Genomic DNA, 26,775 nt, shown 5'->3' with positions numbered 1-26,775 from the left:
GGCAGAAGCCCAACCCACTGAGCCACCCAGGTGTCCCCACAACTGATATATTGAATCAAGTATACATTCTTACCACTTTACTTAAGTACCTTACCAATACAACAGATTCAGCATATCTGAAAGTCAGCTCCCCACCATTTCTAGTCCTCTTTCTTTCTTATCTTGACTTCTTTTGTTAAACCTAGAAATGCCATGACCATTATCAAACTTTGTAAATCTCTGTTATATTTAATTTTATTCTTCCATCATTGGACCAAATAGTCTCATGACTTGCCAAGACTTACACATGGTTATTCTTTCAATCCGGCAACTAATTTTTTATATGACAGACAGCCTGTTAGGTTCTGGATCCATAGGATTTTTTTCCACAGAGAAATATTTTGTATTCTAGTCAGGATAGCATGTGCAAAAGACAAAGACAGTGATAGAAACCCACTTCCAGTAATGACAGACTAGATCATTAGAATCCATCCTGAGAAAAGTGAAAAACATTGAAGGGGTGTGTGTGTGTGTGTGTGTGTGTGTGTGTGTGCGCGCATTTGTTTTTAATTGGTTTGAGAACATCAAAGACCTATCAAGAGAGTTAAGAATTACAGGGCAGGGAGTGATTTCACCAAGATTGCAACATAGGTTGTTCCTCACTTTGTTCCCCCTCATGAGAACAACTAGCAGCTCTTAAAAAATATGACACCACTGAAAGAATCCTGGAACATGGGGGTGAGGCCGAAGCACCTCCCTGTACCTCAGAGACCAAGGGAGACTCATCAGAAGGGCAAGAGAAGCAGCTACATGTTGACTACATTGCTTCTCCCCTCAAGCCAGTGTAGCCAGCACATGGAGAGTTCTCCCCTGAGCCTCTCGTTCCTCCAGTGGGAAAAGAACCCAGGGGCACAGCCACCCCACCAGCATTGGGGGTTACTTTGTGAAAGCCTGTATTCTGATCTTGCCCCACAGTTACTGCAGGGAAGTCTGTGGGGCTTAACCACTGATAATCTTACTGAGATGCAGAAGGTGGAAGGGGGTTGCAATAGTCAGTACATGGAAATTGGCAGACCAGGTTCATACCTGTAGTGCCCAAGTAATATTCCCAATTGGCGGATTTGCTCATCTGCAGAACCAAGTCAGGGGCTCACTCTGACCAGGAAACTCAGTGGGATGCATGCACCTCTGATTCATATCCTTGGATGAGAAGTTTTGCCATCCGTAGAGCCTGGCTTGCCCTCCCAGGCAGGGGACCCACCCCCCGTTGAGAGTATCTTCTGGTGCCATCTGACCATAAGTGTTGGTGAAAACTTCCGGAAGCTCAGTGGCACTCCAGCCAGGAGACAGGCTGGCAGAGCTGATTAACCCCAGAGCAAATCCAGGACCAAGTATGAAGGATCGATTTATTAGGCACAGACAGGAAGATTAATTTGGCCAAGGGTTAAGGTAGCTCTCAGCCCCTCCCAACTGGAGAACCTATTCGGGAAATAGTAGAATATTGGAAAATTTGGAGAGTAGTTTGAAGTAGCCTCTTCCCTCTTTCCTAGTTAAGGTTGTTGACAGATAACATCACTGTGGAATGTGTCTTTTTGACCCATCTGAACTAAAGGGCTGGCAGCAACTCCAGGAAGGTGTGTGGTCCAGCAATGCTTGGGTCTAGAGAAAGGCAAAGCCAGTAGTTTACAAAGCAAAGCAAGTGGCCCTCTTCAGCTAGGGAACTTGGGGTGCAGATTGGCTTGAGTTAAGACAGCAAAGAGGTTTCCCAACTTTAGAGAACATTGAATGGTAACCACTTAACCCCAGGGAACTCCAGAGCTCTCCCAGCTTTAAAGTTGCTTCTCCCACTGCACCTGGGCAAGGAATCTAATTCATAGACCCACTCGTTGCCAAATACAGCCTTCAGCCTGTCCAACCAGGAAACACACAGAAAGCCACATAGTCCATTCAACAGCCCTACTTCTAGTGGCACTTGAACAGAGATTACTGCCCATGTCATCCCTTAGCTGCAGAATCAAACCAGTAACATCACCTGACTAGGGAATTTAGTGCACACTCTGGCCGGATTTGGGTCCCCAAACAATGAGTATACAGGCCCTGGGTCTTATTCAGCTTCCCTCCCATGGCAAGGAAGTTAATTGATAGCCCCATATACTACTAACCATCTATTTAGAATGACTAGAGAATCCAGGCAACCATGGAATCCATTCCATAGCCTCACACAGTAGAGAACCAAGCCAACATTTCTATCCAACTATTCTCAAGCAGAGGCATACTCCCCATCCTAGGAGCTTGAACAGTTGCCTCACCCCAAAATAGACCATAATAGCAGTCCCTGCTACCTGTGGATGTTGCCAGTAGACAAACCCAGAAACCCAAATTGAGCTGAGTAATAAATGGTCTCTATCAAAGAAAATCTGTGAAGTAAAAGAGGAGCCCAATTACTCCAGTGCTCAAATACCAATGTAAAGAATCAAGGATCATGAAAAATCAGATAAATATACCACCAAAGGAAACTAGTAAAGTTCCAGTAAGTGATCTTAAAGAAATGGAGATCTAGCAAAAAAGAATTCAGAGTAATCCTCTTAAGGAAATCTAGTGAACTATAAGAAAACACAAACAAAAAAAATTCAGAAAACAATACATGAACAAAATGAGAATTTTGATAAGGAAAAAGCAGCCATTAAAAAAAAAAAAATCCTAGAGTTGAAAAGTACAGAAGACCCTTGAACAACATGGGTTTGAACTTCACAGATTCACTTATATACAGATTTTTTTTGATAATACAGCATAGTACTATAAACATATTTTCCTTATGACTTTCTTAATAACATTTTTTTCTCTAGCTTTATCGTAAGAATATGGTATACAATACATATAAAATATGTATTGATCAACTGTTTATAAGTACGGCTGCAGTCAATAGTAGACTATTAGTACTTATGTTTCAGGGGAATCAAAAGTTATACATGGATTTTCAACTACATGGAAGTTCAATATCCTTAACCCCATGGCATTCAAGGGTCTACCGTATGATAATTGAATGGAAGAATTTCATAGAGAGTTTCAATAGTAGACTTGTTCATACAGAAGGAAGAATCAGTGACCTAGAGGATAAGGCATTAAAAATTACCCAGTCAGAGAAGCAAAAAGTGAAAAGAATGAAGAAACCCTATGGCAAAATGGGACACATTGAAAAGAAACAGTGTTAGTATTATAAGAATTCCAGATCAGAAACAAAGGGACAGAAAGTATATTTAAGGCAACAATGGCTGAAAACTTCTCAAACCGGGAGAGAGAAAAGGACATCCTGATCCCTAAGATCCAAGGGAATTCATATAGATTGAACCCAGGTGGCAGTACAAGACATAATTAAGTTGTCAAAAGTCAAAGACAAAGAATTCTAAGAGCAATAAGAGAAGAGAGGGATTATATACAAGTTACAGCCTCCAATAAGAATGTTGGCAGATTTCTCAGCAGAAACTTTTCAGGCTAAGAGAATGGAATGACGTATTGAAAATACTGAAAAAAGGAAAAGAATTGTGAAACAATTCTATACCTGGAAAAGCTGTTCTTCAGAATCAAAGAAGGGATCAAGTCTTTTCTGAACAAACAAAAGCTGAAGGAACTCTTTACCACTAGACTTGCCTCCTAAGGAATGCTAAATAAGAGTTCTTTGAATGGAAGTATAGGAATATTAAATCATAAAATATAGTATAAACCATTGATAATGATAAATATATAGTTATATTCTGCAATATAGTAATAAAGGTGCATAGTTCACTTAAAACTCCAGTTTAAAAGTTTAAAAACTAACCACGACTACTATAATAATGTTATTAGTTACACAATATAAAAAGATTTAAATTGTAGCAAAAAGAAAATGTATGTTGGGGAGAAGAAATGAAAGTGTAAAGTTTGTGATTTCTATTGAAATAAGTTGTTATCAATTTAAAATAAGGTGTTAGAAGTTTAAGAGGTGTGTCATGGTAACCACAAGGAAACAAAGAACACACTGAATAAAATAAAAATAAAATAAAAGAACACAATGAAGAATTCAAAGCATACAGATACCAAAAGACGTCAAAACAAAAGACAACTGGAGAAAACACAAGGAACAAAACAACCATAAAATGTCTACAAAACAACCATAATATGTTAACAAAATGTCAGTGGTAATTACCTGTCAATAATTACTTTTGAATGAACATGGGTGAAATTCTCCAATTGAATGAAAAATGGGTTAAATTTTCCAGTTGAAAAATATAGAGTAGTTGACTCTATTAAAAAAAAACAAAAATAAGCCAAGATCCAGCAAAATGTTGCCTATAAGAGATTCATTTTCACCTTAAAATACCCATAAACTGAGTGAAGGGATGAAAAGATACTTCAAGCAAATAGTAATCAAAAGGAAGCAGAGGTAGCCATACTTAAAACAGACAAAATAGACTTTAAAATAAAAATGGTAAAAACAGACACCCTCATTGTCACTTATATAATGATAAAAGGGCCAATCCACCAAAAAGATTTAACAGTTGTAAATATTTATGTGCCCAATATTGGAGCACGTAAATATATAAAGCCAAAATTAATAGAGCTAAAAGGAAAAATGAATAGTAATACCAGAATAGTTGGAAACTTTTAATGTCCCACTCTCAACACTAGCTAGATCATTCAGACAGAGAAGCAATAAGAAAACAGCAGATTTGAACATTCTAGACCCAATGAACTTAACAGACATGTACAGAACATTCTGTTCAACGATAGCAAAATACACATACTTTTCAAGTGCACATGAACATTTTCTAGAGTAGATCATATATTAGGCCACAAAACAAGACTTAGCAAATTCAAGAAGATTGAGATCATACCAACTGTATACTCTGACCCCAATGGCATAAAATTAAAAATCTGAAAATTAAAAACTGGAAAGTTCACAAATACATGAAAATTAGTAAAAAAGAAGATATTAAGACGTTTCTTGAAACAAATAAAAATGGGAATACAACACATACCAGATCTTATGGGATACAGAAAAAACAGTTCTAAGAGGAAAGTTCTTAACAATAAATGCCTACATTAAGAAACAAGAAAGAAGGTGGGGCACCTGGGTGGCTCAGCAGGTTAATCCTCTGCCTTCGGCTCAGGTCATGATCCTAGGGTCCTGGGATCGAGCCCCGCATCGGGCTCTCTGCTCAGTGGGGCTCCTGCTTCCCTCTCCCTCTCTGCCTGCCTCTCTGCCTACTTGTGACCTCTCTCTCTCTCTCTCTCTCTCTCTCTCTCTCTGTGTCAAATAAATAAATAAAATCTTTAAAAGAAAAAAAAAAAGAAACAAGAAAGAAGGGAGAAGGGAGAAAAAAAAAAGAAACAAGAAAGATCCCAAACACCCTAACTCTGTTATTTAAGGAACTATAAAAAGAAGAATAAATTGAGCCCAAAGTTAGAAGAAAAGTTGTAAAGATTAAAACAGAAACAAATGAACTAGAGAATAGAAAAAGAATAGAAGAGATTACCCAAACTAAGAGTTGGTTCTTTGAAAAGGTAAGCAAAATTGACAAACCAGTTTTTTGAGGGGGAGATTGAGAGAGAGAGCATGAGCAGGAAGTTGGGGAAGGAGAAGGAGAGAATCTTAAACAGGCTCCATGCACAGGGCAAAATCGGGGCTTAATCTCATGACCCTGAAATCATTACCTGAGCTAAAATCAAGAGTCAGACACTTAACTGACTGAGCCACCTACACACCCCCAAAACTGACAAACTAGAGTAACCAAGGAAAAAAGAGAAAGGACCCAAATCAATAAAAATTATAAATGAAAAAGGAGGCATTACAACTGATACCGCAGAAATTCAAGGATCAAAAGAGACTACTATGACAACTATATGCCAACAAACTGGACAACTTGGAAAATGGAAAAAGTCTTATAAACACACAATTTATGAAGACTGAATCAAGAAGAAATACAAAGTCTGAGTAGATTAATTACCAGTAAGAAGATTGAATTAGTAATAGGAACCTCTCAATGAAGAAAGCCCCAGGACCAACTGTCTTCATGGATGATGTTTAAGAAACATTTATTTATTTATTTATTTGTTTATTTATTTATTTATTTTTAAAGATTTTATTTGTGTATGTATTTGAGAAAGAGAGCATATGCACAAGTGAACACACGCATGTGTTAGGGGAGGGGCAGAGGGAGAGAGAATCCCAGGTAATTCCGTGTTGAGCACGGAGCTAGATTCAAGGTTCACCACCCTGAAACCATCACCTGAGCCAAAACCAAGAGTCAGAAGTCTAACCAGCTGAGTCACCCAGGTGCCCCTTTCATGAAACATTTAAAGAAGAATTAGCATCAGTTCTTCTCAAACTTTTCTAAAATATCCAAAAGGGGAGAATATTCCCAAACTTATTTTATGAGCCTAGCATTATCCTGATACCAAAACCAGAAAAAAGACACTGTTGAAAAGAAACCTACTTGCCAATATCCCTGATGAGTATAGGTATAAAAATTCTCAATAAAATACTACCAAACCAAATTTGGTAGCCATTAAAAGGACCATTCACCATGATCAAGTGAGATTTATCCTCGGGATAGAAGCATGGCTCAACATATGCAAATCAATCAATGTGATATATTAATAGAACGGAAGAGCCATTATCATTTAAATAGGCACAGAAACACATTTGACACAATTCAGCATCCAATTATGATAAAACTATCAACAAGTTCAGCATGGAAGGCATTTATTTCAGCATAATGAAGCCATTTATTTCAACATAATAAAGGCCATAGAGGGCAAACCCACAGCTAATATCATACTCAGTGGTGAAAGGTAGAAAGCTTTTCTGCTAACATCAGGAATAAAAGAACGATGCCCACTCTCACCATTCCTGTTCAACATGGTAATGGAAGTACTAGTTAGAGCAGTCAAGCAAGAAAAAGAAGGAAAAGGAATCAGAATTGGAAAGGAAAAAGTAAAATTATCTCTATTTGCAGGTGACATTTTATGTATAAAAAATCCTAATGATTCGGTGAAAGAAACTGAATTCAATAAAGTTGCAGAATACAAATTAACATACAAAATCAGTAGTGTTTCTCAACCTTAAAAATAAATTTTCTAAAAAAGAATTAAAGAAACTTAGGGAAATGCAAATACAGCAACAGCAAAAACAAAGATCTCTACTCTGAAAACTGCAAAACACTGATGAAAGAAGTCAAGATGAGAAGTCAAGACACAAATAAATGAAGAGCTATCCATTGTCCATAGATTGGAAGAATAGTGTGAAAATGTAAATACTACCAAAAGCCATTTAGATTCAGTGCAGTCCCTATCAAGATTCCAATGACTTAAAAATAAAAAAGAAAGAAAGAAAAAGAAAAAAAAAACTCCTAAAATTTATATGGAACCACAAAAGACCCTGAATAGCCAGAGAATTCCTGAGAAAGAATAACAAAGCAGGAGAGATCATACTACCTAATTTCAAGCTGTACTCATCACAACAAGATGGTACTGGCATAAAAACAGACCAACAGACCAATAGACCAATGGAACAGATGTGAGAGCCCAGAAATAAACAGAAGCATATATAGTCAATTAATATTTCACAAAGGAGCCAGGAATACCCAATGGAGAAAAGACAATCTCTTCAGTAAATTGTGCTGGGATAACTGAATATTCACACGTAAAAGAATGAAACTGGACCCATATCTTAAACCACTCACAAAAATTAACTCAAAATGGCTTAAAGACGTAAATGTAAAACCTGAAACCATGAAAGTCCTGTAACAAAACACAGGAATAAAGGTCCTTGAAATGGGTGGTGATAATGATTTTTTTGTTATGACACCTAAAATACAAGCAACAAAATAAAAAAAATGAGCAAATGAGACTACATCAAACTAAAAAAACTTCTGCACAGCAAAATAAACCATCTACAAAGTGAAAAAAAAAAAAAAAACAACCTACGGAATGGGAAAATATATGTGTAAACTATGTATCTGTTATATAAAGAACTCATACAACTTGATGACAGCAATAACAATTTTTTTAAGATCTATTCATTTATTTATTTATTTGACAGAGAGATCAGGAGTAGGCAGAGAGGCAGGCAGAGGGAGCGGGGTGGGGGAGGTGGGGAAGCAGGCTCCCTGCTGAGCAGAGAACCCTGTGTGGGGCTCGATCCCAGGACCCTGAGATCATGACCTGAGCCAAAGGCAGAGGCTTAACCCACTGAGCCACGCAGGCGCCCCAGCAATAACAAAATTCTTAATGGACAAAGGGCCTGAATAGACATTTCTCCAAAGGTAGACAAAAGACCAACAAATACATGGAAAGATGCTTAACATCACTAGTCATTAAGGAAATGGAAATTAAAACCACAATGAGATTGGGGTGCCTGAGGTGGCTCAGTCAGTTAAATGTCTGACTTGGTTTGGGCTCAGTTCATGATCTCAGGGTCATGAGATGAAGCCCTGCGTCAGCTCCATGCACAGTGCGGAGTCTCCTTGAGTTTCTCTCTCTCCTCCTCTTTATCCCCTTCCCCTGCTCGCTTGCTCTCTCTCTCTCAAATAAATAAATCTTTACTAAAGGAAAGCCACAAAGAGATCCCCTCACACCTGTTAGAATGGCCATCATTAAAAAGATAAGAGATAGCATGTTGGTATGGATACAGAGAAAAGGGAACCCTTGTGCACTGTGGTGGAATTATGAATTGGTACAACCACTGTTGAAAACAATATAGAGAATCCTCACAAATTCAAAAATAAAACTACCAAATGATTCAGCATTTTCACCTTTGGTAATATATCAGAAATAAATGAATATACTAACTCAAAAAGATATCTGCACCCCCATGTTCATCGCATCATTATTTACCATAGCTAAGATATGGAAACAATCTAAGTGTGCTTCTATGGATGAAAGCATAATGGAATGTTACTCAGCCATTATAAAATGAGGAAATCTTACCATATGCAACAACATGAGTGAACCTTGAAGACATTATGCTAAGTGAAATAAGACAGGAAAGGACAAATATTGTATGATCTCACTCCTATGTGGCATCTCAAAACAAAAACAAATATAAAGAGAAAACCCTGAATTCATAGAAAGAGGTCAGACATATGGTTACCAGGGGCAGAGGATAAGGGGATGGGGAGTTGGAGAGAGGTGACTATAAGGTACAAACTTTAGGTTATAAGATAAATAAGTACAACACAATGACTGTAGGTAACACTGCTATATGATATATAGAAATGTTGTTAAGAAAGTAAATCCTAAGAGTTCTCATCCTAAGAAAATTTTTTTTCCTTTTTTTCTTTTTTTAAATGTTCCTATATGAGAAGATGGATGTTATAGCTGAACATTTGTGGTAATCATTTCATAATATATATAAATCAAACCATCATGCTATACACCTTAAACTTGTATGCTAATTATTTCCCAATAAAACTAGGAAAAAAATACAAGTTCTGTGTTTATGTAGGTACTTGAATTTCACCATGTATCTTATGAAATTAGTTTATTCGTACTTGAAGTGAATCCTTTTCTGAGACACTTGGAAAAAAATCAGGCCTCTGCATATTGTTAAGTCAAAATTAGATGTTAAAATACTGCTTATTAGTGGAAAACAACAACAACAACAAACTACAGGGCAAATACCTTGAAGAAGATGGGACTCAAGAGAGATAAGCCCAGCTTCTAGGGCTGCATTTCCCCAGAAGCATCTGCCAATTCTTGAAAAGGTAGCCGTCTTTCTAACAGTTAACAAAGTAGACAGAGAAGGTGAGCACAGCTTTCAGTAGAGTAACGATTAAAAGTTAAAGTTCATGGCCTGCCCTAGGAGGAGGACTCCATATGCCAGGCACACCACTCATATCTTGAGTTAGGTCCACAGTATGAGTAAAGATGAGCTATAAATAAAACTGCTCTAAAATGCTCTAAAGCCCCACTTGGAATTATCTGAAGCTGTGATTAAAGTATTTCAGATTACTACTTTCTCTAGCTGTCTACTATTGGCAAACCTGCTCTAGACAAAAATAATATAAATCTAGGCCAGTATCACTATAGTTTGCTATATATAGCATTTGGCAAGCAACCCAAAATAACCAGCCATATGATGAAATAGGACATGACCAAAAACCAAGATAAACTACATGCAATGTAGTTTAGACTCATTAGAGTTCAGAGAAAAGCTTAAAATAACAACTTGAGAAACTTCCATTTTGGGAAAATGAAATAGATATACAGTTTTCTGTTTTTCCTGGTAACTATAATTAGAAATCTAGAACTATCTATAAAACATAAGAAGACTCTGAAAGAATCTTGGAGAGAATAAGGCAAACTAGCTCAACATCTCAGGACCCAAGAAACAGTATAGTAGGAGTTCCTGGGTTTTCTTTTTTTTTTTTTTTTTTTTAGTTATGTTTAATTAGCCACTGTATAGTACATCATTAGTTTTTGATGTAATGTTCAGTGATTCATTACTTACACATAACATCCACTTCTTTTTGCCTTAAAAAACCTTATATTGGAACTGAAGTAAACTACAATCCAGAAATGCTATGGGCATATTAAAAACAAAAAAATGAACAAACAAATAAAGCCCTAGTAAAAAACCTTCTCTTTCTAGCCAAAGGACCAGGAAAGAGGGAGGCACATGAAAACCTTTGACAGACCTACCATATTGCAGCCAGAAACCAAAAAAAACATTGTGGCCCCCCTCTCACCCATGTCAACAAAGGCAAAATGGAGAGCCTAGACTCCCATTCTTGCCACACTATAATGAGGTTCCTGAACACCTCTTGTGGAATGGTGTCAGAGAAGACCAAGTAGGAAACTAGGGTTTCCTCCCCACCAGGTGGTAACAAGCACCCCACCACTGCTGCCACAATGTCAGAGACCATGTGGGAATTTGAACTTCCTGCCCACCCAGCAATAAAAAGGTGTTACACTCTTTTCCCACTAGTGTGGCATCAGAGAAGGCCTAGTAAAAGGATTTTCACCATTGCCCAGGAGTTACACAGCCACCCCTACCAGAGCATCACTGCAGAAGATGTGGGAAGCTGGAACTCCTAGCACTAATAAGGTGTCAGAAGAGGCTGGGTTATCTTGACACAAAACTTGTATATAAATGTTTACTGCAGCTTTATTCATAGCATCCCAAACTGAAAACAACCCAGATGCCCTTCAATAGGTAGATGTTTAAACAGCGCTAATCCATATCATGGAATACTATCCAGCAATAAAAAGGAATGTGCTATTAATATAACAACCTGGATGAAACTACAAAAAAAGTTTTGAAAAAAATGTCCAGTCTCAAGGGGTATATACTGTGCGATTATGTTTAAATAACACTCTTGAAGTGACAAAATTATAGAAATGGAGAAGAGGTTAGTTGTTTCTGGGGAAGAAGGAGTGAGATGGAAGGGAATGGAGTGTGCTATAAAACAGCAACATGAGTGATCGTTGTGGTGATGGAAATGTTCCTAAACTTCACAGCATTCATGTCAGTATCCTGGTTGTGATACTATACTATCATTTTGCAAGATGTTACCATTTTGAGACATTTCAGGAGACCAGATAAAGGGAATAACAGTCTCTTTGAATTCTCTCCTATAATTGCATGTGAATCTACAATTAAACATTTTTATTAAAAAACTACTTGAGGCACATGCACCTGAATGTTTATAGCAGCAGTGTCCATAATAGCCAAACTATGGAAAGAACCTAGATGTCCATCGACATATGAATGGTTAAAGAAGGTGTGGTATATATATATATATATATATATATATATATATATATATATATACACAATGGGACATTATGCAGCTATCAAAAAACCCTAAAATCTTGCCATTTGCAATGACGTGAATGGAACTAGAGGGTATTTTGCTAAGCAAAATAGTCAATCAGAGGAAGACAATTATATTGTCTTCTGATATGAGGAATTTGAGAAACAAGACAGAGGATCATAGGGGAAGGGAAGGAAAAATGAAACAAGATGAAACCCGAAAGGAAGAGAAACCATAAGAAACTCTTAGTCTCAGGAAACAAACTGAGGGTTGCCAGAGAGGAAGGGGTTGGGTGGAATGTGGTGGCTGGGTGATGGATGTTGGGGAGGGTATGTGCTATAGTGAACACTGTGAATTCTGTAAGACTGACAAATCAAAGACCTGTATCCCTGAAACAAATAATGCATTATATGTTAATTAAAAAAAAAACTTTAAAAAACTACTTAAAATTTATGTTGAAATAAAAATATTTTGTCAGAGGACCAAAATACGCAAAAAAAAAAAAAAAAAAAAATACCCCAGGTGAAAAATCTGCAACTGAAAAATAAAATAATTGAAATTAAGAAATCCATGGGTGGTATTAATAGCATTATAGACACAGCTGAAGAAATGATTAGTAAACTGGAAGACAGGTCAGAAGAAAACATTCACAGTGAAGCATGAAGAAACAAAAAGATGGAGAATACAAAAGAAAGACTAAGCTAAGGAGAATACAGTGAATAGGCTTCACAGGCATGTTAGTTGCAGTTTGAGAAAAAAGGAAAGAGCAAATAGGGCAGTAGTAATAATAAGAATATTCCAATATTGGAAAAAAAACATGAGTCCAAAAGATTTAAGAAGTACACTAATCCCTTGGGGCGCCTGGATGGCTCAGTTGGTTAAGCGTCTGTCTTCCTTTGGCTCAGGTCAGGATCCCAGGGTCCTGGGATCAAGCCCCACATTGGGCTCCCTGCTCAGTGAGGAGTCTGCTTCTCTCTCTCACTCTCCCTCTGTGCACGCTCTCTCTCTCTCTCTTTCTCTCTCTCTCTCTGTCAAATGAATAAGTAAAATCTTTTTAAAAAGAAGTACAGTAACCTGTGGAGAAGTGAATAGAGAAATTGCAGAGAAATGCAATTAAACAGCAGGATATCAAAATCCAGAACACTGACAACACTAAATGCTAGAAAGGATGTGGAACAGTAAGAACTTGCATTCACTGCTGGTGGGAATGCAAAATGAGAGCCAATTTGGAAGGGTTTGGTAGTTTCTTATAAAACTAAACCTACTCTTACCATATGATCCAGCAATCACACTCGTTGGTGTTTACCCAAAGGAGTTGAAAACATGTCCCCCCAAAAATCTCCACATTGGTGTTTATAGCAACTTTATTCATAATTTCCCAAACTTGAATGCAACCAAGATATCCTTCAGTAGGAAAATGGATTAAAATTAACTGTGGTACATCTAGAGAGTGTAACATTATTGTGTACACTATTGTGTGTACAGTGTAACATGGAAAGAAAAAAAAGAGGTATGAGGCCATGAAGACATGGAAGATACTTAAATATGTATTGCTAAGTGAAAGAAACCAATCTGAGAAGGCTGTATACTTTAGAATTCCAATCATATGACATTCTGAAAAGGGCAAAACTATGGAGAGAATAAAAATGTCAGGGCTCAGGGTGGGATGAAGGATGAACAAATGAAACACAGAGGATTTTTAGGGCAGTGAAAATACTCTGTGTGATACCATAATGATGGATACATGCCATACATGTGTCAAGAAAGAGGCATGGGGGTACCTGACCAGATACCAGAGTTAATTAATGGTTAACCAACATGATCATTTAGTACTGGGAGAGCTAAATTCTTGCAACAGTGAGGCCATCCTTAAAAATGAATATACTTTGGGAACACAAGAGACTTTTTTTTGGATGTTACTAGTTGAGAGGGAATTCTTAAATAGATGGAGAAATATGTTCATGAATTTAAAAAACTTAGTATTATAAAAATGTCAGCTCTTCACAAAGTGATTGCTAGATTGTTGCAATTCAATATATCTAATGAGTATCTCCAGAGTTTATTAGTGTGTGTATGCGTGTGTATTTGTGTGTGTTATGGAATTTGTAAGTTGTTTCAGAATACATGTGAGAAAGCTAAATAGCAAGTAAAGCCAAGACATTACTGAAGAAGAAAAACAAGATTGAGAAACTTGTCTTACCCAAATAACAGCATTTTTTTTTTAAACAATAGTGATTTAGATGATTGCCTTTTTGGCTAGCTGTTGGAGCTAATAGTGCAGAACAAACCCTTTGTTATATCATTTTTTATCACTAGAAGAAGGAGTAGTCATTAAATAGTGCTAGGACAGTAGTTACTTATACAGTTATATTAGTTTCTTTTGATGCCATAACATAGTTCCACAAAATTAGTGACTTAAAAGCACATAAATGTATTATCTAGCCCCCTGGAGGTCAGAAGTCCAAAGTCAGTTTCACTGTGTGACAATCAGGGAACTTCAAGGCTGCATTTCTTCTGGAGGATCTAAGGGATAATCCATTTCTTTACCTTTGACAGCTTTTAGAGGGAGCCTGCATACTTTGGCTCATGGCTCCTTCCTCAGTCTTCATTTGATAGCATCTTTAAATCTTTCTGTAATTCTGACATTCTTTCTGTCTCCCTCTTCCACTTTAAAGGATCCTTGAAATTACCTTGGGTCACCAGGATAATCCAGGATTCTCTTCCTTAAAGTCAGCAGATTAGAAAATTTAATTACATCTGCAACCTTAATTTCTCTTTTCATGTTATATATACATAGGTTCTGGGGAATGGAATGTGGACATCTTTGGTAGGCTATGATTCTGCTCACTACACAAAAAAATAAATTCAGAACTTTTACTTTACAATAAACACAAAAATCAATTCATAGTGGATTAAAATTTAACTATAAAAGACAATACTACAGTACTTTTAGAAGACAGTATTGAAGAATAGTTTTATGACCTTGAGATAGGGGAAGGAAGCAAATCTTGAGAGATTGAAAATTCAATCACATTAATATATTTTTAAAGATTTTATTTATTTATTTGAGAAAGAGAGTGTGCACACAAGAGAGAACACAAATGAAGGTGGGGCAAGAGACAAAGGGAGAGGGATAAGCAGACTCCCTGTTGACTCAGTCCCTGGACCCGGGGATCATGACCGGAGCTGAAGGCAGATGCCTAACCAACTGAGCTTCCCAGGCACCCTTCAATCACGTTAATATTAAGAACTTCTGTTTTCAGATGTCATAGAAAGAGTGGAAAGAAAAGTGACCACTAATAGAAACTATTTGCAAGTACTATAATTAGAAAAAGACTAATAGTTAAAACACATAAATAATTCCTGCAAATTTATGGAAAATTAATTTATATTAAAGAAAAATAGTGAAAAGACTTGATTAGTCCGTTCATAAAGATGGAATGTTCCCCAATGGGAACATAGGATAAGGTGCTCAATCTTATTTAGTAATCAGGATAATTTAAAATGAAACCACTATAAGATATTCTCTTAATAACCATGTGACATTTTGATTTGTAATAAGAAATATACATTTGGTCTTCATCCCTGTTCCTGGCACATAACTCCTAAAACCCTTGTAAATTCATAAGTGTTAAGGATACTTAGACCATCTTTTGTTCTATGAAATAACTCTGAGTGAGCTTCTGGATGATTCCTAGTATGGGACTGGTCACCATAAAAGCCAATCCATGGTTAGAAGCTTGAAGTCTTCAGACTTCCACCTCTTCTCCAGGAAGGGAAGAGGGACTGGAAATGGAATTAATAATTGACCATGCCTATGTGAGGAAACCTCCATAAGAATTCCAGTAGTGTAGGGTATAGAGAGCTCTTAGGTTGGTGAACATGACATCCACCTACAAGGAAAATGATGCACTCTAATTCCATAGGAACAAAAATACTTATGCTTGAAACTGTCCCAGATCTTGCCATATGCATCTCTTTCTCTGGCTGTCCATCTGTATTCTTTGTGATATACTTTAGTAAACTGGGAGATGTGAGTGTTTTCTTGGGTTCGGTGAACTGTTCTAGGAAATAACTGAATCCAAGGGGTAGGGGAAACTCATGGGAACCCAAAGTTTGTAGCTAGGTTGGACAGACATTGTAAGTAACCTCAGTAACTACTACTTGCAGTTGGCATCTGAAGTGGGAGGCAATCTAGTAGGACTGAATCCTTAACCTATGGGATCAGTGCTGTCTCTAGGTAGATAGTGCCAGAATTGATTTGAATTGTAGAATACCCAGCTGGTGTTGTGGAATTGCTTGGAAAACACACATGTCCAGTGTCAAAAGCATTGTGAGTGTGCTCTTACAGAAGCAAAGTGTTGAGAGAGTAAAGGAGAAAACAAATGGATAAATTTAGGTATTTCTAATTAAAACCATTAAATAAGCAAAAATTTAGAAGATTGACGTTATCAAATGATAGCAAGAATGTAGAGCAACTAGAATTGCTGGTAAGAAGGGAAAAAGTTTTCAGTCTTTTAGAAAACAAATTAGCACTACCCAATAAAGTTGAAAATGCATAGTTGCCTAGTTTTACCTACTAATGTTGAAAATACTGTCTCAACCATTCCATGTCTAAGTATATATCCTGGAAACTCTTGTACATGTGCTCCCAGAGACTTCTACAAGAATGATCAATAGCAATATTTGTAAGAGCAAAAATCTAGGAACCTAAAGTTCATTAATAAGAAAATGAATAAATTGTAGTAGAATACTATGCCACAGTGAAAATATATTAAGTATAACTATATGCATCAGTGTAGATGAATCTTGTGAATATAAAAGTCATAGTAAAACTTCTATAAAATGGTTCCATTTGTATAATTCAAACAAGCACAACTGTATAATTATTTAGGAACATAAATATATGATAAACAGTCAAGAAAAATATAAGAATGATAAACACAAACAAGATTCAGTATTGTAGTTTCTTATGGGAGAGGGGACATTTGAGTAGACAGGGAGATAAGACGAGGAAGACAAGGGGTACAGAGGGATTTCAGTATCCTGGTAATGTTCTACTTTTTAGTTTGGTATTGGGTACAAGGGTTCATTTTACTGACATTCTTTGTACTTTTATACGTATTGATAAATACATGTTTGTGTTCAATAACAATAACATTTTAATTTTTTATTAGGCTATACCCCAGGCTTAGTTGAGCAACAAGTTATAGTCATAGTATCTATTATAGTCCCTTAATTGTGGTGATAAGAAAAACTAAGATACAAGTGGTTAGAAGCTTGCCTAAAGTCATACATCCTGAAAAACTAGGATTAGGACTAAGTTCATAGTCCATAAGTATTTTCACTATCCCATAGTTCTTTTTAATTTACATTTTTTGAAATATTTTTAGTAAGATTTGAGTTGCATAGATCTTTTTATTAGGATTGTAAACCAAGGTTAACTTGAGTGGAATCTCTGTCCAGCAAATGTACTCAAGTCAACCACATTAACAAAATGAAGTCTAAAAATCATACGATGATCCCAGTAGGTGCAGCAAAAACATTTGACAAAATTGAACATCCATTTTTGATAAAAGCTCTTGACAAAAGAGGTATAGAGGAGACGTTCCTCAATGTAATAAAGGGCATATATGTATGATAAACTTACAGCTAATAATCATACTCAATAGTAAAAAGCTGAGATCTTTTCCTCTAAGATGAGGAATAAGACAAAGATGCCCACTTTCAGTACTTTTATTCAGTATTTATTCACTTTTATAGTATTAGAATTCCTAGCCAGAGATGTAAGGCAAGAAAAAGAAATGAAAGACACCCAAATTGGAAAGGAAGAAGTAGAACTGCCACTATTTGCAGATGGCATGATTTTATACAGAGAAAACCCTAAAGAGTCCACCAAAAAACTGTAAGAACTAATAAATGAATTCAGTACCATGCTGTCTTGATGATCACTGCTTTGTAGTAAAGCTTAAAATCAGGCAACGTGATGCTCCCAGTTTTGTTTTTCAACATTTCCTTAGCAATTTGGGGTCTTTTCTGGTTCCATACAAATTTTAGGACTGTTTGTTCCAGCACTTTGAAAAATGCCGGTGGAATTTTGATCGGGATGGCATTGAAAGTATAGATTGCTCTGGGCAGTATAGACATTTTTAACAATGTTTACCAATCTGTGAGCATGGAATGCTTTCTGTCTTTTTTGTGTCTCCTTCAATTTCTTTCATCAGTGTTCTATAGTTCCTCGAGTACAGATCCTTTACCTCTTTGGTTAGGTTTATTCCAAGGTATCTTACGGTTCTTGGTGCTATAGTAAATGGAATCGATTCTCTAAATCTATTTTCTGTATTTTCATTGTTAGTGTATAAGAAAGCAACTGATTTCTGTACATTGATTTTGTATCCTGCCACATTACTGAATTGCTGTATGAGCTCTAGTAGTTTTGGGGTGGAGTATTTTGGGTTTTCCATATAAAGTATCACCTCATCTGTGAAGAGAGAGAGTTTGACTTCTTCTTTCCAATTTGAATACCGTTTATTTCTTTTTGTTGTCTGATTGCTGTTGCTAGGACTTCTAGTACTATGTTGAACAACAGTGGCGAGAGTGGGCTTCCTTGTCATGTTCCTGATCTCAAAGGGAAGGCTGTCAGCTTATCCCCATTGAGGATGATATTAGCTGTGGATTTTTCTTAGGTCCTGGCACAAACACAGACACATAGACCAGTGGAACAGAGTAGAGAGTCCAGATACGGACCCACAACTCTATGGTCAAATAATCTTTGACAAAGCAGGAGAAAATATCCGGTGGAAAAGACAGTCTCTTCAATAAATAGTGCTGGGAATATTGGACAGCTATGTATAGAAGAATGAAACTCAACCATTCTTTTACACCATACACAAAGGTAAACTCAAAATGGATAAAAGACCTCAATGTGAGGCAGGAATCTATCAAAATCCTAGAGGAGAACATAGGCAGTAACCTCTTCAACATTGGGCACAGCAACTTCTTTTAAGACATGTCTCCAAAGGCAGAGGAAACAACAGCAAAAATGAACTTTTGGGGCTTCATCAAGATCAAACATTTCTGCACAGCAAAGGAAACAGTCAAAAAAACAAAGAGGCAACCCATGGAATGGGAGAAGATATTTGCAAATGACACTACAGACAAAGGACTGATATCCAAGATCTATAAAGAACTCCTCAAACTCAACACTCAAAAGAACAGATAATTACGTCAAAAAATGGGCAGAAGACATGAACAGACACTTCTCCAAAGACATACAAATAACCAACAGACACATGAAAAAATATTCATCACCATTAGCCATCAGGGAGAGTCAAATCAAAACTACATTGCAATACCACCTTATACCAGGTAGAATGGCCAAAATTAACAGGACAGTAAATAACAAGTATTGGAGAGGCTGTGAAGAAAGGGGAACCCTCTTATACTGTTGGTGGGAATGCAAGTTGGTGCAGCCATTTTGGAAAACAGTGTGGAGATTCCTTAAGAAATTAAAAATAGAGCTACCCTATGACCCTGCAATTGCACTACTGGGTATTTACCCCAAAGATACAGATGTAATGAAAAGAAAGGCCATCTGTACCCCAATGTTCATAACAGCAATGACCACAATCACCAAACTAAAAAGAGCCAAGATGCCCTTCAGCAGACGAATGGATAAAGACGATATGGTCCATATATATAATGGAATATTATGTCTCCATTGGAAAGGATGAATACACAACTTTTGTATCAGCATGGACGGGACTGGAGGAGATTGTGCTAAGTGAAATAAGTCAAGCAGAGAGAGTCAATTATCATATGGTTTCACTTACTTGTGGAGCATAAGGAATAACACAGGACATTAGAAGGAAAGGAAAAGTGAATTGGGAGAAATCAGAAGGGGAGACGAAGCATGAGAGACTGTGGACTCGGAGAAACAAACTAAGGGTTTTGGAAGGGTGGTGGATGGAGGAATGGGTGAGCCTAGTTGTGGGTATTAAGGAGGGCACGTATTGCATGGTGTGGTGCATAAACAATGAATCTTGGAACACTAAAAAATTTAAATTAAAAAAAAATAAAGTATTGAAAAAACTGAATTCAGTAAAGTTGCAGGATATTAAATCAGTGTACAAAATATCATTAAGTTTTTGCACACTAGCAATGAACTATCAGAGAAGGAAATGACCCCATTTGCAATTGCATCAAGATGTATAAAATAAGAATAAATTTAGCCAAGGAGGCAAAAGACCTGTACACTGAAAACTATAAGATACTGATGCAAGAAATTCAAGAATAATGCTCATAGATTGGAAGAATTAATATTGTAAAAATGATCACTACCAAAAGCAATCTACAGATTCAATGCAAGCCCTATCACAATTCCAGTGGAAGTTTTCACAGAAATAGAAAATAATCTTAAAATTTGTATGGAATGGTAGTCAAAACCCTCTTGAGAATGAAGAACAAAGCTGGAGGCATCATGCTCCCTGATTTCAAACTGTATTATAAAACTATAATAAGCAAAACAACATGGTGTTGGCATAAAAACAGGCACTTAGAACAGTTGAACAGAATAAAGAGCTCATGGATGGACACCTATGCATATATGGTCAATTAATTTATGACAAAGGCAGTATGAATATCAATAAGGAAAAGATAGTCTCTTCAATAACCCTAGACAGTCACATGCCAAAGAACGAAATTAGACTACCATCTTACACCATACACAAAAACTAACTCAAAAATGGATTAAAAACTTAAATGTAAACCTGAAACCATACAACTCTTAGAAGAAAACATAGGCAATAAACTCCTTGACATCAGTTTTGGCAGTGAATTTTTGGATCTGATTCCAAAAACAGAGGCAAGAAAAGCAAAAGCAAGTGGAACTATATAAAACTAAAAAGCTTCCGCACAGCGAAGGAAATGATCAACAAAATGAAAAGGCAACATGCTGAACATTTGCAAGTCATATATCCAAGGAAGAGGTTAATATCTAAAATATATTAAAAACTCATAGAGCCCAATAGCAAAAATACAAACAATCCAATTAAAACATGGGTAAAAGACCTGAATACACATTTTTTTCAAAGAAGACCTAAGATGGCCAACAGGCATGTGAAAGAATATTCAACCTCACTGATCATTAGGGAAATGCAAGTCAGAACCACTGAGATATCACCTCACACCTGTTAGAATGAGTGCTACCAAAAAGACAGGAAATAACAAGTGTTGGTGAGGATGTGGAAAAAGAGGAACCCTGTGCACTGGTGGGAGTATAATTTGGTGCAGCCACTATGGAAAACTGTATGGAGGTTCCTCAAAAAATTAAAAGCAGAGCTACCATGTGATCCAACGATTTTACTTCTGGGTATTTATTTGAAGAAAATGAAAACATTAATTCAAAAAGACACCTGCATCCTTATGTTTATTGCAGCATGATTTACAATAGCCAAGATACGAAAACAACCTAAGTGTCCACTGATGGATGAATGGATAAAGAAACACATACACAAATGGAATACTACTCAGCCATAAAAAAGAATGGGATCTTCCATTTCTAACAAAGTTGGATGGACCTTGAGGGCATCGTTATACTCAGTGAAATTAGTCAGGTGGAGAAAACAAATACCATATGATTTTATTTATATGTGGTATCTAAAAAAGGCAAAACGAATCAAAACAACATAAAACAAAATAAAACAAAAGAGCAAGCTAGAAGATACACAGAACACACTGGTGATTGCCAGAGAAGAGGCAGGTAGGAAGTGGTCAGAGTGGGTAAAGGGTCAAAAGGTACAAACCTTCAATTTTAAAATAAGTAAGTCATGGGTATTTAATATACAGCATGGTGCCTGTTGTTTGTTAATAATACTACTATTATTGCTTACCAGAAGTTGCTAAGAGAGCGAATGTTAAAAGTTCTCATCAGCAGAAAAAAAATGTTTTTCTTACTATGTATGGTGCATATTAACTAGACTTGTGATCATTTCACAGTGTATACAAAAATTGAGTCATTACCTTGTATACCTGAAACTAATATGATGTTATATGTCAAGTATACCTCAATTTTTAAAAAAGTATAAATGCTAGAAACAGAAAATAAGATTACCTAATTACTTCTTTCTCATTTTGCTTAATGTATTTTCTTGTTAACTAAAATAATGTGCAAGTGACACACAGTTTTAGAATATCTGAAACATTATTCTAAAAGTTTAAGTGTAATTGTTTATAGCCTAAGATGAGAAGTAAACTTTTTCATGGACTTAAATAATACCATTTTACTCTATTAATTTTAATTGTGATTGAGCATTTAACATTTATGTTCAAACTCAATAATTTATAGAAAACTCTTGATTTTATAATCAGTCCTTATCTGGAAACTTTCTAAGAGGAATAAAGTATCAAAGAAGGAATTTCATGGTGTAAAAATCTCTTCAAACACTTAGAAAGCAGGGGAAATATATACACTTTACTCAGTTATTCTCTTTCATAATAAGTATGGTATATAGCTGTACAATAAATATTACAATTTTTGATACCATTATATATTACATAATTTCATTTTGATTTTTCTATAATCAAATAGAAAAGTTATAATCCAGATTATAATAACTGGCTCATAAAATTAAAACTAGTTACTTAGGGGAGCCTGGGTGGCTCAGTGGGTTAAAGCCTCTGCCTTCAGCTCAGGTCGTGGTCTCAGGGTCCTGGGATCAAGCCCTGCATCAGGCTCTCTGCTCAGCGGGGAGCCTGCTTCCTTCCCTCTCTCTGCCTGCTGTTCTGCCTACTTGTGATCTCTGTCTGTCAAATAAATAAATAAAATCTTAAAAAAAAAAAAAAACTAGTTACTTAATCTATAATGTGTTGCCAAATTGAAGTTAGGAAGTCTGTCTTGTAAATTTGAAGAGTAGTTTGAAGAACATTTTCAGCAAAATTTTATGTTGTGGATCTCAAGTCTTTCAGTATCTATTATCATAAAAAAGGCACAAAATAATTTATTTTATAAGTATTTTGTAGTGATGGAGAAACTGGATTTTGTCATTTTCTGTCCTGCATGTGCTTGTTTTCATTTATTTAGTATATATCTACTTCACATGTTCCTAAAATTTCCTACACTAATGTTGCCTCTTTGGAAAGTGCTACATGTAAACCATGTTCTTGCAATTGTATTTTTGAAAAAGCATGTGGGTGGTGTTGGATTCACTTGAGTAGAATTTTAATTAGATCTACTGCATTCACTTTTATTAAACGAAAGAATACTAATTCCTTTTTAGCATGCTGACCGTGCTTTATTCTGACAGAGGGCTCTCTTTAAATTTGTTCTTCAAGTCCTATCATTTATCTTTCAGAAACAGTCATGTCACTTTTCTAACTTCAAAATGTTTGAAATTCTTCTTTATATTCAAACAATAAAATATCCTTATTATTGCATTCAAGGCCATTTCTGCTTTGTCACTAAGATCCTTTGCAGCCTAACCCATCACCCCATTTTTCTTCCCTCTGCACCCGAAGCAGCTGCCCATGCACACTGTCTTGGCACCCTGGATTATTCATCATTTCCCATGCAGTTAACCTTAAATCTGCTGTATTTCCTTGGAGTTCCTCTATCTACATGGAATATCCTCCCCATTTCTGCCACCCTTTCCTTCCACAGCTTCTGGCAGGTAAAACCCAGTTTAGAAGACATCTCTGTGATATCTTTCTTTTCTCCTTCTCACCCTCTTCTCCCATAGGACTTAATCAGTGTCATAGTATCAAAGTCATAGGACTTTGCAATTCTGATCAAACCTGATAGTACAATTAGTCATTTGTTTCTACTGCTCTACCACCTAGTGAGTTCCTCAGTGGCCAGTTTTTAGTTTTATTAAATGAGAGATGATGTATCCTAGTGCTTAAGAGCATAGATTCTGAAAATCCTTTTGGGACCCCATATTCCCCTTCAACTATCTTTTATCTGTTCTTTTCTTTACTGGAAAACTTCTTGAAGATGCTGCCAATTTCTTTCCCTTTTGCTCTTGAATTCCAATCAGAATTCCATCACCCTCAAACAACGCTTTCAGGGGCACTAATGACCCATGTTTCTAAATCCCACTGTCAATTCTCAAACATCTTACTTGGCCCTCATCAGTATTTTATATAATTTAACACTCAAGTGATGGTCCTTTTTCTCTCATATTGTAAGCAAAGTCCTTCATAAGATACCTTTTTTCTTTTCTCTCTCTCTCTCTCTTTTTTTGCTTTATTTTTTTGATTCCTCTTCTTTCAAAGCTCTAATTGTTAGAGTGCTTTTTTTAAAGTTTTTTTTTAAGTTTTTTTTTTTTTTATTTGACAGAGGGAGAGAGAGATCACAAGTAGGCAGAGCAGCAGGCAGAGAGAGAGAGAAGGGGAAGCAGGCTCCCTGCTGAGCAGAGAGCCCGATGCAGGGCTTGATCCCAGGACCCTGAGATCATGACCTGAGCCGAAGGCAGAGGCTTAACCCACTGAGCCACCTAGGCGCCCCTTTCTTTTCTTTTCTTCTTTTTTTTTTTAATCTGTAGTTACTACCTAGGTGATTTCATCATGGTTCATGGCTTTAAATACCATCTATATGCTGATATATCCCAAACTACAGTCCAGTTACTAAGAGTCTTATTCTTCCCATTGCTCAGGCTAGAAATCTTGGAGGTAGTATTGACATCTCTCTCACACTGCCTAGATACAGTCCTTCAACTATTTTTATAGTCTCTACCATCAAAATATATCTAAAATTCTCTTACTTCTAACCATCCTCAAGGTCACCACCCTGATTTAAACCTCTCCTCTAGATTATTGTAATAACTTCCTAAATGGTCTTACTGTTTCTATTTTTACTACCTATAGTAGGGAAGATATACATACTTATTATATAGTGTCTGTTACACATAAGATACATAAGTATGTGTAGGAACTGAGAATTACACAAAAACTTATAAGAGATGTAATTTCTGTTTCCTGGAACTTATTCAAACAACTATTATTTAAAAGCAATGATGAAATAACAAATGAAGAAGGATTCAGGCTATAGAAACTAGAAAAGATTGTTGCTAGTCATGTTACCAAAGAGAATACATAATTTGAACTTGTTTGTATAGGTGACTCTAGCTGAACTGAAGAAGAGAGTGAAGAACCTTAAAATCTGTTAGGAAGTGAGTAAATAAGCAAATTCACCAACACATAACTGTGGTGAATAATCTGAAACATTGAGTAGAAAAAACTGAATTCTGGATTATAATGGGAAAGTGTGGGAATAGCCAGAAAATAGTGGGCCCTGATCACTTAACTAAGGAGTTTCAAATTTACCCCAAGAAATGGCAAAGGTATTGAAAGTTTTTTGAGCAGGGAAGTAGTAAATAAAAATGTTCCTCTAAGAAAATATGACAGTGCAGGCAGAAATGAAGAGGACAGACTTCAGGCTTAAATAGTAAGTAGCTATAATAATTAGGACTTGTGGTAATCTTAAATGGAATTGAGGTGGCCATCTAGAAATGGAGCTAAGAGAATATATTTGAGATACATTTCAAAAGAAGAATTGATAGACCTTCATGTCTAATTAGAGGGATTAATATTTATACTGCCAAGAGTGATAAGTGAAAATCTTAATCTCAGGAAATAAACTGGGAGTTTCTTTAGTAGAGAGGGGTGGGAGGGATGGGGTGTCTGGGTGATGGACATTGGGGAGCGTATGTGAGTGCTGTGAATTGTATAAGACTGATGAATCACAGACCTGTACCCCTGAAACAAACAAAGAAAAGTAGTAAGTGAGGTTTTATTCATTGTTTTTGATAACTTGGAAGTGGTGAATTTTTTATTCTTTTAATTTTTTCTATATTCTACCTCAGTTGCAACCAAAATTGTGTGATGTGATAGTCTAGCATTTCATTATTTAAATTTAAAACCATCTGATGATATTTTGTTTAAACTGTGGTGAAAATCTGCAGGGCATAAATGAGATCAAGTCAGACTCAACTCAGCATATGGTGCTTTAATGGCTGGCACTGAAGGAGTTCTCTTTGCATAGCTGTTGAATTATCGCCATCATTAGCAGGTGTTGCAGTGAAATATGCACTATAATGTTGCCAGTAAAATTAAATGTGTTTTGTGGCATAATGGAAACTTTCGAAAGACCTATAGTTCTCTTTAAAAATTAAGCTTTTTAATATTGTAAGTTTACAAGTTCTTTCTCATAGTATTGTCTTCAGATATTGTTTTCCACTGCTGTATGTTGAAGGAATTCTCAGAAGAAGATCTTAAACACTTTATAATATGTAATTTTAAAATATTTACAAAAATATTACTCCATTTTTGTCAAATCTGAAGCTTGTGCCATATATACAGGAAGTATTTAAAAATATTTCATAATTGAATTTAAAATCATCTGTAACTTAAATTGGGAAAACTAAAAAGTGATTCACTTTTATTTTGCAGTGATCGGCACGTTGGTAAAATTTATTCCAAATCCTCTTCCTTTCCGGACTATGTCAGAAAGTCTCTAAAGAAGCTTGGATTAGATGAGTCCAAGGTCAGTATATGATTGTTGTTTTCATAAAAAACAAAACAGGAGAACTTCTAGGAGTAATGAATTGAGATGATACAAAATAATTTACCTTCTACTTTTCTCCCATTTGTGAAAAACGTCTAATTATATTGAGATCATACATCTCTAGAGAGACTCCTCCTTAGGTTTATTCAGATACCATGTACCAGTTCTCAAACCAAAACAGCTAAAAAGCAAGTAACAGAACAAATGGAAATTATAAGTAAAGCAGGAGCAATAAGATAATAAACTGCATTTATTTAAAGACTGTATAACTAATTAAAATAAAAAATCTTAAATTCAAAAGCCTTTTTGAATGGGAGAATCCTGGAAGGTGATGACATCATAGAGGGGGCCCAAGCTAATAATTGAGAACATAATGTTGAAGGTAAAATGGTAAGCTGGTTGGCTAGTAGTAATAAATATTCTAACCCTGAGAAAAAAATA

The 26,775-nt window shown here is 36.1% G+C and overlaps 1 protein-coding gene across 2 annotated transcripts in view; it reads left to right on the top strand.

Moving 5' to 3' along the window:
* The window catches only part of LOC111142037 (methyltransferase like 25), a 141,365-nt gene that overhangs the window by 79,539 nt on the left and 35,051 nt on the right, over positions 1-26,775 (top strand). For both annotated transcript variants that reach the window (XM_022494963.1, XM_022494962.1), the window contains exon 9: positions 26,220-26,313. In XM_022494963.1, coding sequence (XP_022350671.1) covers positions 26,220-26,313 — 94 coding nt within the window. The remainder of the gene's footprint in view (positions 1-26,219; positions 26,314-26,775) is intronic.

This window comes from Enhydra lutris, unplaced genomic scaffold, assembly GCF_002288905.1.
Source record: "Enhydra lutris kenyoni isolate GAN:26980312 unplaced genomic scaffold, ASM228890v2 scaffoldscaffold7, whole genome shotgun sequence".
In the NCBI taxonomy this organism is placed as follows: Eukaryota; Metazoa; Chordata; class Mammalia; order Carnivora; family Mustelidae; genus Enhydra; species Enhydra lutris.
This window is presented reverse-complemented; position numbering and strand designations above follow the sequence as displayed.